General features: G+C 44.7%; 1 protein-coding gene across 1 annotated transcript in view; it reads right to left on the reverse strand.

Annotated features, from left to right (window-relative positions):
• Nucleotides 1-1,227: 1,227 nt before the first annotated feature.
• CDV3 (CDV3 homolog (mouse)) overlaps nucleotides 1,228-12,505 on the reverse strand; it is a 12,970-nt gene continuing 1,692 nt past the window's right edge. The window contains exons 2-3 of the mRNA XM_006883379.1: nucleotides 5,335-5,480; nucleotides 1,228-1,391 (exon numbers count right to left, since the gene is read on the reverse strand). Of these exons, the coding sequence (XP_006883441.1) occupies nucleotides 1,228-1,391; nucleotides 5,335-5,480 (310 nt within the window). The remainder of the gene's footprint in view (nucleotides 1,392-5,334; nucleotides 5,481-12,505) is intronic.

A 12,505-nucleotide genomic window follows, 5' to 3' on the forward strand; every position in this document is an offset into this window, starting at 1 on the left:
TTTTGGAAACCTCATCCCTACCTCTATTTTTGTGTCTTACTACTTCAAAGCGCTTCTCCATTTTTTTAACCTTAAGGGAAAAGAAATGTAATCAGTAAATATTACTTCACTCAGTTGTTTTGAAAATATTCTTCTTTAAAAGGAAAGAAAAAAGAAAGCCCAAAAGCGCCACCCTTTAAAAGAAGAATTTTGGAGGAGGGAAAAACCGGGGGAGAATTAATATATAAAATCCTTATAAAATCATTTTTTTTAAGGCTTCAATCGAACAAAAAACCAGAATACTGTGTGAAGCTTTAAGGTCTTATTTTCTATGACATCAAGTCTATGAAACCTTTCAAATGAGAACTTATTTCACTAAGCAATGGGATGAAAAGTTGTCTCATAACATGATGATTCCTTCTAAGACTGACTTTCACCTTCAGTAAACAACAGACAATTGGTAACAGTTTTCTCGTTCAAGTCAAGTCCTACTCATTATCCAATGATTTCTCCTCACTTCTATTTGGTGGGAGCCAATCAGGTCAGGTCAGGATGAGTGTGGTGAGTTACTGTCCTGACAGATCTGGAGGGTGAGCGAGGAGCAAGTCCAAGCGGAGGTTTAAATTCAAGCCGGCTGTGCTCTCAGAGAGGAGAAAAGACTGGGATTCACTTTTAAAGTCACCCAAACAAACAGTATTTCCATCTGGTGTCATTTACAGGTCTTCCCATTTTATTTTTAAAAAGTCATGTCCCTAAATGACATGTGGATGTGCCATATGTGGTCATTTAACTCCAGGTAGCATTCATTTTAAGTACCTGCTGAAATAAGATTATTTTAATATTAGATTCATTGGTAGGAACATCTTTTACGTATTCATATTAACTCAAAATAAGCCATTGCTCGTACATTTCCAGAGAGTCCCTATTTGAGGAACCAGAAAGCAGAAACAGTGTACTAATAAATCATCTTAAATGCACCAAGATTTTCATAGCTATACTATAATATAAAGCAGAGATAAGACAATCTGTTCTTCAGAGAGACTCCTTGCAGGGCCCTCCCCGTCCTCCCGCCTGGAATCATTCCAAGCCCCATCCCTTGTTCTTAGTTGCTGGTCAGCTGCTCCCTCTGTTCAACCAATAGGGAATCCTAACTGCCCCCAGGCAGGTTTTCCGGGGCCCTACTTCCTACTTTGTGGCCAAGGGGGAAACACGGGGCTCCAAAACCAAATGCAGCAAGTCTGCTACTACTCACTTCCGGCTTTCTACGTGCCTGGCAGTGGACTGCAGGGAAGGGAACTGTGTGTCGCTGAAGATCTCTGGTGGCCCTTGTGGTGTCTTCCTCGTTGTGGTTAACCTGGCTCCAGGAGGTCTGTACACGCCACTAGTCATCGCTGGTTCTGGGGTTTCTGGAACTAAAAATTTTAGAACAGGTTAGGGAAATAACTGGATATTGGGAATTTGAATGGTTTTATTCATTCCTTCATTCTAGAAAAAAAACAGAAACCAAAAACCCCCAACCATATCACCACACAACAAAAGCTTGAACAACAAAAAAAATTCCCCTCAAAAAACTAACCAATCCCCAAAAACCAACAAGAAAAGTCTCCAGGTCAGAGAATAGACGGCTATCTGAAGAAAGCGCTCAAAGTGAAAATACTCCTCTTTTTCTCTAGGGTAGTGTTGTCTCGGTAGGGATGCTGGTGATCTAGGGGGTTAGGAACTGGGGCAAACCAAAGGCAGGGGCTCTGAATCGACCAGGCACTCCATGAGACGGACAAGCTCCTCTTGTGCAATCTGCTGCCTCTAAAAACCTGCTGGAGGGTCAGCTATGAGTCCGTTTTGACTCGTCGGCCATGAGTGCTTTAACTCTGCTTCTGTGTCCAGGTTAAATTACATGTGCAATACTATAAGGCAAGTTACTGGGCAGTGACCAAAGAATAGGCATCTCCTAGACAGCTCTCATTGGGGACTGTGCAACACGATGACCAGCTGCCTTAGGTTTATACAACGTAATTGTAAATGAAGCTATTATTCACTTGGTTGGTGGACTAAGAAAAATGCTGTATGTAAGAATTCCCCATAGCTCTTATGTCAGGGACTCTGCAACGTGCTAAAGAATAATGATGTCAGGGAGCTCTGGTGGCCTAGTGGCAAGAAGCTGCACTGCCATCCCAGTGGTACGCAGTTCGAATCCACCAAATGCTCTGCTGGAGAAGGAGGGGTAATCTCCTCCTGTACTGGTCAGATTGATATGACAGTACACACACAAAATAATAAAAGAAAATTTAAAAAAAGAAAAAATAATGTCAGTCTCGATTATGGTGCACCTGACCCGGGCCATGGTCTTTGCAATTATTTGTTATGCATCAGAGAGGTGGACAATGACTAATGATGACAGAAGAACCAAACTGATGCCTTTGCATTGTGGTGCTGACGACTACAGAACATACCATGGACTGCAAAGAGATAGAGCCATCTTCAATAGGGTGTAACCAGGCTGCTCCTTGGAGGTAAGGATTTTTAAGCTCACAATCTTGTAGAAAGGCATGCTCAGATAGGGCAGGGTTCAGAGCTACTGGCATAGGTTTGTTGGCGACTTAATGGCACTTAACAAAAACAACAACAATCAGTACTTATTAGCTAAAACCTAATGGAGCTGTTTATCGTTTTATGTCATGGAGCTGATCTAACCCACAGCAATCCTACAGGAGAGTAGGAACAGCCATATGGGCTTTCGCTCACAGGACATGGTGTGGTTACGCGCTGAAGCCAATTCAATGGTAGTGAATATGTGAGGGAGCCAATTCAATGGTAGTGAATATGTGAGGGAGCAAACCTCAGGTCTTTTTCTTCCTCTCAGAACTATCGGCAGGTTTGAACTATCACTACTGGACAGAGGACTTACTACTGCCTGCCTGTGGCAATGTTTCCTGACAATACACAGGTTTTAATTGTGGCTTTGAATTATAGCATTTATTCATTTTTTACCAAATAGTTATCAAGCATGTCAAGTGTCTGAGACCGCTTTTTTTAGCCACATATTCCAACAGCTGTCACTAGCTACAAATGAGTGTTTCAATGTTAAAAACTCCATTCCTAAGTCATAGGTCCTTCACTCTAAGCACTCAGAAGCCACACACCAGTGTAAGCTCTCCTCACCTAAACTTCGTGCACTTTCCCAGGAAGGACAAATCCCTACAGAAGGACATCATCCTCAAGGTGGCCTGACAGTGATGGCGACATGGGCTTAAGTGTACTGAAGACAGAACAGGGTTGGGCTAAGTTCCAACCTGCTGTACAGGGCCACGAGTCAAGCTAAAGGCTTCCCCTCTGTGTTTCTTTATTATTTTACTCTTAAACACAACATCCCAGACAGAAGGAATCAGAGTTCGTAAAGTGAGCATATGATGGACAGAACAGTAATGGAAAGAGGTGTGACTTTAATTAAGGTGAGTGGGAAGGGTCCAGCTGATGAGTAGATAAAACCAGCTGCCACATTAAGGCCCCAAAGCCCACCCCCACGCAGCCATTTTATACTGAGACACAGCTATGCACATCTGTTATGCGAGCTTCTGTACGACAACAAGCAGAAGGGCCGTGCTGTACCAGAACCTGCAATGCCTTTTGGAGAAAAAGTTTGCATAATCCTGATGTAGTGCAAAGTGAATTCCGGGCCAAAAGCTTACACATAAAAGGCCAGCAGTAGCTGGTTTATCCAAAGAGCCCTGGAGCAAAGATCAGATTAGCTACAGAAGATCAAGTCACAAAGTCAGAATGGGGGAAGGGCCCACAAAGCCGCCTGCAGAAGGCCTGGAAATGGCAAGTCACTGACAACTTCAGCTTCTACTCTAAGCTCCAGCAAGGGATGCCATCCTAGTTCTGATTTAGAAGAAAACAGAAAAGCGAGGAACAGAAAAGAGGTAATTTTTTTTTTAAAAGAGGCTATTTATTTCAGTAACAAGTGCTAGCAATGAAGCTGGTAAGAACTAATTTAAGTCTGAAGCAAAAGGTGGTTCCCAAAAGAGCAAAAGAAAGGTGACCCAAGAGTTGTAACCTCAGAGAGAGGTCAGATACCAGAGCCAGGAGAAAGGCTGTGGGGCGGTACATTCTGTGTAATGCGGTGAAGATTAGAACTTCTGTATTGTAAATGGTGAACTTGAGGTGCTAAATATGTGGCAAAGACATACAGCTCTGGAGCTTGACCCACGTGGGCATGTTGCCAGGAGGGACCAGTCCTTGGAGGGCATTATGCCTGGGAAGGTGGAGGGACGGCTCAAGAGAGGATGACCTTCAATGAGATGGATGGACTCAGAGACTGGTGTCACAGGGTAAGTGTGTCAGAGTCAGTAAGACTGGCTCAGGACAGAGCAGGGTTCAGAGCTGTTGTACACAGGGTCGCCGTGAGCTGCAAATGGTTGGACTGCAAGCATGTAACAAGAAGCTGAGGACAATTTGAAAGCTGCAGAGCTGAAACAGTGACGGGACTGCAGGAGGGTCAACTGTGTCAAACATCATTTATGCATCAGGTTTGACTAGGAACTTTGCAGGAGAAAGTGGGCAACTCCTCTCTTGACTAAGAATATCCCACGTCAGGTCAGCTGCGTGAGGTGGAAAAAAATGTAACAAACAGAAAAGGGCTAAAATGGATGCAAGAAAATGTGACCATGTAGCTCACCTGATAGAGCACAATTTGCTATTCTGAACAAAAATAGAATTTTGCTATTCTGAATAAAAGCAGCGAGTATTCAAACTCTTTTTCACTCGTGTACGCCTATGGAGCTCTGTATTGTTCTAACACAGTATTTTAAGGTTTTTCTCTATTGTTGCACATTTTCTTCCCCTATGGAGCTTTTTATCAGACATCATTTTCGGCCTCTCCCCCTGAAATTTAATACCATAGATACACTGTACGTCTGTTCATGTATTTTCTTCCTTGGAGAGCCCAAATCCCCTGCAGTATCAAAGATGCCCCCCCATCCAATTTCCATCTCCTTTCAGCCTTGTTGAGAATTTGTGCTTTAATATGTGAGAACAAAGTGGGAAATGTGAGGGAGGTGAGCCAGACCTGAAGGGGTGGCACCTCTTCTGTTTGCCAATTGCCTACTGTGGTATAATAAAAGCTCTAAGTACTGCCTCTTTCATTAAAAGATGCTTTTCGATAAGCCAGACTTTTGGCTTCTTACTATTAAAAATCTTACCACATGTACCTTAGATTCTGTCTTCTTACTTTGTCATTTGTTAAGCAGGATGAATATTTACAAACCTCGCTTGTCTCAGACACAGAGGGCAGCGCCATGCCACCCTGCTCCCCCGTCCCCAGCAGGCACGTAGCTGAAAGGCCAACCGTGGTATTACCAATGGCTGGGGCCGGTGTCGCCTGCACTGGAGCCGTCTTGTTCCAGGGACCCGAAGACTTTTCTATGCCTCCGCCGCCTCCTCCACCTTCTTCCCAATTATCCCCTGGATCTTCCCTTTTTTCATTATCATCTTCTTCCTTTTCACTGTTGGAAAAGCAAACATCTGAACTCAGTGAAAGAGCTCACACTCATTCAAATGCCCACCTTGCTTTTAAGAGCCCTTTTAGATTTTACTTCTTACACTGGATGTCTTATGAAAAAAATTTAATTGCCTAGAAAATGTTTAGAAAAACCACTCTACCAGTGATGTCTACTTCCCTTTTTGGCAAATGCTTTCAGGAGTAAACTTCCTCATTCATGAGAGAAATGGCCAGCACACTGCCATGCTTCCTGGTGACAATGTGATTATCTACACCAGCCTGGAGTTGAAGCAGGACCCCAGTAAGTGGCTCAAACGACTGACTGAAGGAGGAAAGGCTCGAAGAGATTTACCATGAAAGGTAGAGGAGAGAGGGCAATGTGAAGGCTTAAAAGCAAAATGACTAATAATAATCATAGAATATTCTGTGATCCGAGAGAATAGATAGGCTGTGTTAGAACTTGAAGAAACGCCCAGCAGAGTGGAATGAATTCACGTTCCAGCAGAGGAAACATGTGCAGTGACTGTGCTCAGCTCTGAGCTTTATCTTTTCCACCTGACAGAGGGAGCACGAGGGACTAGCCAGCACTGAGGAGACAGGACTCTTCCTCACAAAGAATGAATGACATTTTTAACTTTGGCTTAATAGTGACCATAAAAACAATAGTATCTGGGCTAACATACTCTCTAACCATGTCTCCTAAGAATGGTTTTTTCCTAGTTTTTAGATTTACTCCTGATTAAGAAAGCTCTGGTGGCCTAGTGGTAAGAAGCTGCACTGCAATCCTGAAAGCACATGGATCAAATCCAACGTGGGAGGATGGGCAGTCATCTCCCTCTGCAATTTTCTGCCTCTGAAAACCTGCTGGAGGGTCAGCTATGAGTTGGTTCCAACTTGATAGCACAAAACAACTACTTCTGAATAGACTTGAGTCCACTACAACCAGGAGAAGATAAAGTAGATGAATGGGATCTTCTAAGACTCAAATCCCTATGCACATCCAAAAACTTCTCCAACAGGGTAAAAAGGGAAGCCACCAACTGGGAAAAAGTATTTGGTAATAACATATCAGATAAGGGACTTATATCCAGAATTTATGAAATACTTGAGCACCACAACAAGAGAAAGGTAAATAATCCAACAGAAAAATGGACACAGGATATGAACAGGCACTTCACCGAAGACGACATTCAGATGGCTAACAAGCACATAAAGAAATGTTCAAAATCCCTAGCTCTAAGAGAGATGCAAATTAAAACAACTATGAGTTATCATCTCACTCCAGTCAAAATAGCAAAATTTAACAGAACAGAAAGCAACAAATGCTGGCGAGGTTATGGAGAAACCGAATAGACTTGAGTCAATTTATAGAATTTCTCTAAGAATGCCTTTACCTGTCTCTTTTCTGGATTATTTACTACTATTTTATTTATGAATAGTTATGACTACCAGTGGCTTAATAGCAGGGTAGTCAATACAGTAACTGCCACCATCAAGACTTCCTGTCTGGCGTTCTCTGATCCTGTGCCAGCACGCCTGGCATGCATCGCCAGCTTTCACCCTAAATCACTTCCTGCGACAGTGGTGGGTTTTCCTGGGTCTGCTCTCTCCTCATAATCCTCCTGTCCCCAAATGCAGATAGAATCTCCTAACGTGATGTCCTCTTGTTATGCGTTCCCCAACCATGTCCACCAGCCACATCCAGACGACTTTAGCCTCACTTGGCTAAAGGATTAACTGGGTAAGAGGGTGCCCTCCCTACTGCTATCAGAACAACGCATGTCTGACTATAATGCACCAATTTCTTAAATGGCCAATGGTCTCCTTTAAAGACAATTTCCGAATTTTACTTAAGACTAGTTTGTCTGGAGAGGAAAAACTAGAATGTCAAGCCACTGCTCAGTTTTCATTAACACGTAACAGAATTTTATTCAAACATTAAAATATGTTAGATGTACAGTGACAGAATATTTCTTACCTAAATCAGTAAAAGCTACTAAAACACATCTACATACCTGAAAAAATACACAAACAGGAAGAATGACAGATTTTTTAAAAAAAAAAACATTAACAGTAATATCTCTAGTGCCAGAATATGTGATTTTTATTTTCTTTATACAGAATGCAAGGTACAGGGACCATATTCAAAAGCCAGACTTCAAATCTAGGCCCTGCCATTTACTACCAAGGAGACTTTGAAAAGAACAATTAGTGTCCAGATGCCTCAGTGTCCTGTAAAATGTGGATGGGAGCCCCAGCATCAAAAAGTAACTGTGTTAATAGGAGCAAAACACCTGGAACAACGCCTGACAAATTACAAGCTCTTTAGTTTCAAAGGGATCCCAAACAGTATGACCCTTTTTTTAAGAGGTAGTTTATATGGAGAATTAATGAGAAGGTTAACAATATAAAAGAGCCCTGTGTTGTGGTCAAGAAGAGAGCAGACACTCGGGAAATTTTAGTCGGCATTCTGAACCAATGAGCCAAGGCAGAGAAGATGTGGCAAGCCTGTGTTAGTAAAAATCGGCAGCCCTGGAAACCCCTCAGGAGAGTTCCACTCTGTCCCAGGGTCCACACGTCAGGAGGGGACTTGAGGGTAATGGGCTTTCTGGAATTTGGGAATAGCTCTTGTGTCAAGAGTCAAGGAGACTCTGACTTTATGAACACATCTCCACCCTGCCATTCTAATTAGCAGGGGTGTTACTTATCAAAGTATCTGAACAACAGAATCATCCCAAAGGCTTTCTTAATACTGAAGTGTTAGCCACCTTTGCAATCTGTCAGTGCAATCCCATGGTAACGTAATGTGCTTGGTTCACGGTGTTACTCACCCAGCTACCCTTCATTAGGAATAGATGCCTGGCTGTCCAAGCTGAGCTTGTAGAATCGGGGATATTCCAGATAAAGAATGATCTCTGTGCCCTAACACACCCAAGAGGTGCAGCTCTTAGTCATTTACATTTTGAAGGTTCTCAGCACTGCACCACAGTCATTCAAATATTAGATCCTAACAGAGCTTTTCTTTCAAATTATAGTAGCATTTAAACTCCAAGAAGCAACCTTCCAATGCAGACAAACTCATACCAATTACCCCTGAACAGAAGCAACTGCGGGTAATTCTTGAACTTCTTTACACTTTTATGTTTTTCTGAAGTTCTAAACACATTCACGTTATTTTCTAATTCAAGAGTGACTTGCTTAGAAGCATCACATATCTCTAATTGAAGGAATAACATACACAACTTGGAATTTTAGGTTAAAATTCAGGAGCATTAGGTAAACCATAGAAATCATCTTGTCAAGACCTTTCATCCAAAAGATGGAATGAAGGCCCGGAAAGGACAACCTTCCTCAGGTCAGTCCCACTCCAGGGGGCCTCTGTTCATTCTCCTCACCCCAAGGATATGACCACAATTTCCACACTGCACATTCTCCTCCCCAACACTAGAGGGGAACAAAACAAGGCCCAGACTCCACTGAGTTGCTGCTGGAAATCCATTCGTTTGACCCTACTATGCCAATCACGCTACAAAAGCGGGAAGGGAGCTCAGTTGGCCTAGTGGAAAGAAGCTGCACTGCAATCCCAGAGGCGCACAGTTCGAATCCATCAGATGCTCTGCTGGAGAAGGAGGGGCAATCTCCTCCTGTACCAGTCAGATCTGATTTGATGGCACAAAGAAGTAACTGATCTAAAAAAAAAAGTAAAGTGGGGAAAAGAAAAACCGTCTGATGAGCTGCGCTTGGCTTGCAAGCTTAAAATGCCATTGTACCTCATTCAAAAAGTCCTCCCTGGCCCCTCCTAGCTTGACCACTAAGCAGCACTATGTCCCATGGCCCCCCAGGCATCCATCCGAAATGATTCTGGTGTCCACCAGAGAATGAACAATCCCAGCCATCTAGCAGAATGCTGCCCCACAACAGTCACACATTTTGTTACAATGAATCCTGATAGGATTTAGAAGTAACTTCTAAAATGCAACTTGTTTGTTGCTGCTAAATGCCAGCTCATAGCTGCCCTGTGAACACCGGACTGAACCCGGTCCTATTCTGCCCCATTCTCATCATCTGGGAGACACTCGAGCCCACAGCTACAGCCACTGTGCCCATTCACCCCACGGAGGGGCTTCCCTCAATGCTCAAAGCACGGCACAAAATAAAGTGTGCGGCCTTTCTGAGCCCTGAGTGTGCTTCACAGTTCACATCACGAAGAGGCGCCCCAGCTCAGCTCCCCAGCTCAGCTCGCTTTGTCTTCAAAAACCAGCCAACTTTCCAAACATGTTGCTCTTAGTGGACCCCAACTCATAGTGGTTCTAACCTACCAACAACTAATCGGTACCCTGCCCTATCCGGTGCCATCCGCCTCATCTGATCGACATAAGCCCATTGTTAGTAAATGCTGAGTCAATCCACCTTGTCAAGGAGCTTCCGCTCTTGTGCTATCTTTCTCAGCTGTATGTCTTGTTCCAAGGATTAACCCCTCCTTACAACAGGCCCAAAGTAGGTGAGAGGAAGCTTCACCAGCCTTGCCTCTGGAGACATTACACTGTCTCCAAAATGTATCTCTTCATGCCTTTGGCAGTCCATGGGTATTCACTCCCCTCCAATCCCACAACTCAAAGGTATCCATTCTTCTGTCATCCTTATTCACTCTTATTGGCAGCGCTCAAGATGCAAAACAACTAGGTCTTATCTAAATGTGGGATTTAGCAGGAGGGCCCCAGTAAGTAAACTCTCTGTAACTTGCCGTTAGACAAGATCTAGCATTTTAGACACAAATTGCACCCTTGCAATACTCATGGTACTTAATCACAGCTGCTGGGGGTAGGGGGAGCGTCCCACTTCCAATGAGAGCGCAGCAGGCCAGCAGCCTACAAAGACGACTGTGATGGCACCGGATACGACAGGGTTCAGGGCTGCTGTTCATTGCCGTGATGCGTACTTGACTAACAGAGCACATTGACAAGCGTTACCTGCAGCTGACCCTCAGCGTACAGGGGGAAAAGATCAATACAGCTCTTTCCTTAGAGCTGCTGCCTAAAACCGCAGGACCAGAGGATAAACAATGATTCGAGATCTCTAGCAACACCCAATACCAAGATTTTTTTTGGCTATAATATGGCCTGATCAGATCAATGATAAGCGGAACTTGGGATTTTTCTGGTGATACATTCAGTGAATGAAATCCGCCCTGCCTGACCAGTCATGGTAGCTTTCTATGTGTCCACTACCTGGTCTCCTTAAATCCTGGAATTACAAATCCCTGTGGTTAAACAGCAGAGGAAATTCCCCAAGATCTAAGTCACTCTGGCTTAGGGATAAACTACTGAGAAGGGTATTTACCAACTGCCTACTTACAGGCTGGCATTTCGGAAACATTCCAGGCAAAGAAATTCTCCCCAACACTGTTCATTTTATAGCTGAAAATCAAAGTTCTAAAGTAAAGTGACCTTGACCACCAATCACAAAGTTGTTGAACACCATGAGCTATTGGAGATGTAAATCAAGACCCACGGAGATAGGCCATCTCCCTCCCACACGAGAATGGAGATGATTAAAAAATGCCAACAAAACCACAGAAAATGAATGACAAACGATAAAGGGAAAATGGAACCCTCCTCCATCCTGGGGGGAATGTGAAACGACAGCCACTGTGGAAGGGGAAGAGTCAGTTTACCACATCACTTCTTCCATCGTATGAAGTTAAAAGTTCAGTTATTATCAAAGCCCAGTCGGCTTTTTACCCCTGAGCTTTTCCTGGAAGCTGCTGGAATGCCCTTTACTAAGCGATTTATGAAGGCAAAGGAAATAACCAATTCTCAACCAATCAACGCCACCGTGACTGAGGCCCCGTAAAACCTGCTTCCTGGGGAGCAGAGGGGACATTCGCCAGTGGCAGCAGCTGAGGGAGGAGCTCTGTCTTGGACGCCCACCCAGGAACCAGCCCACCCCGAAAGGTGGCCTACCTCAATCACGGCAACAGAGGCTAAGACAGCCCCTCAGCAACCCTGAAAGAAAGGCTGTGACCTTCACAGAAACAGACCACCACTTCCTTTTCTCCACGTGAGTGGACCCTCGCTGAGCGCTTCATCACTCCACTACTGTTGACTGGACTTAAGAGGACTCAGAGTGACCCTATGGACAAAAGACCTGAAGCCTTTGTTTAACTATTGCCGTTTCTCAAAGTTCATAAGAGTTTCCAGAGGCTTGCTGTTTAGAAAGCGGTTGCCACTCCTGCTCCCAAATCACCCCATTACATACTCTGCACCCCCAGATTTCTCTCCGCACATCTGCAAACAGCCCGTACCTTATCTGCATCGCCTGAACACGGAGGCCGCTGTAATCAACCTCTTTCTGCTCAAACTCCTTCCACTCATCATCTTCCTGTTAAAAAACAAACCAACCAAAAACCAGCTGGTGAATAAAAGATCCTTAGAAACCTACAACTATGGCAAAGCTCACAAGGGGCTCCAGTGGTTAAGGAGCTGCGCTGCCAACTAGAAGGTATGAGGTTCGAATCCACCAGCTGCTCTGTGGGCAGCACTCCCCTCCCCGGGCCTGATTTACTGCCTCCCCCGTGTCAAAACCCGCTGGAGGGTCAGCTCTGGGTGGGTTCCCACTGGAGGGTAGTGAACAATGCATTTAGCAGGCTAAGTGTTCACAAGGGACCTTAGAGAAGGGTGAGCCGCAGCCACACACATACTGTCATTCCCATCTGGTTCCTTCAGATTTGAGGCTTTCACCAAGCAAAGCCCAGAGCGACTGGATTTGCACCCTAAGTGGAGCCAGCAAGAGTCTGAAAAGTCTTTTCTATTAGGGACCCACGGGCTCCATGTGCGATGCTGCGGGGATGATGGCACAGGCCGGGCCGGGGCCCCGATCTGCTGTCCTCGGGGTCACGAGGAGCCGCAAAAATGTCAGCAATGTGACTCGTGCTCCAGCCGGCCGGCGGCAGCCACAACCCCCCGATCCCCCAAAGAGACGTCTCTCGGGACAGGGGACCCCCGTCGGGCTGCGATCAGGGGGTCCCCC

The sequence above is a fragment of the Elephantulus edwardii genome, unplaced genomic scaffold, assembly GCF_000299155.1.
Source record: "Elephantulus edwardii isolate Elephantulus edwardi_28Jun2011 unplaced genomic scaffold, EleEdw1.0 scaffold00027, whole genome shotgun sequence".
NCBI classification, from domain to species: Eukaryota; Metazoa; Chordata; class Mammalia; order Macroscelidea; family Macroscelididae; genus Elephantulus; species Elephantulus edwardii.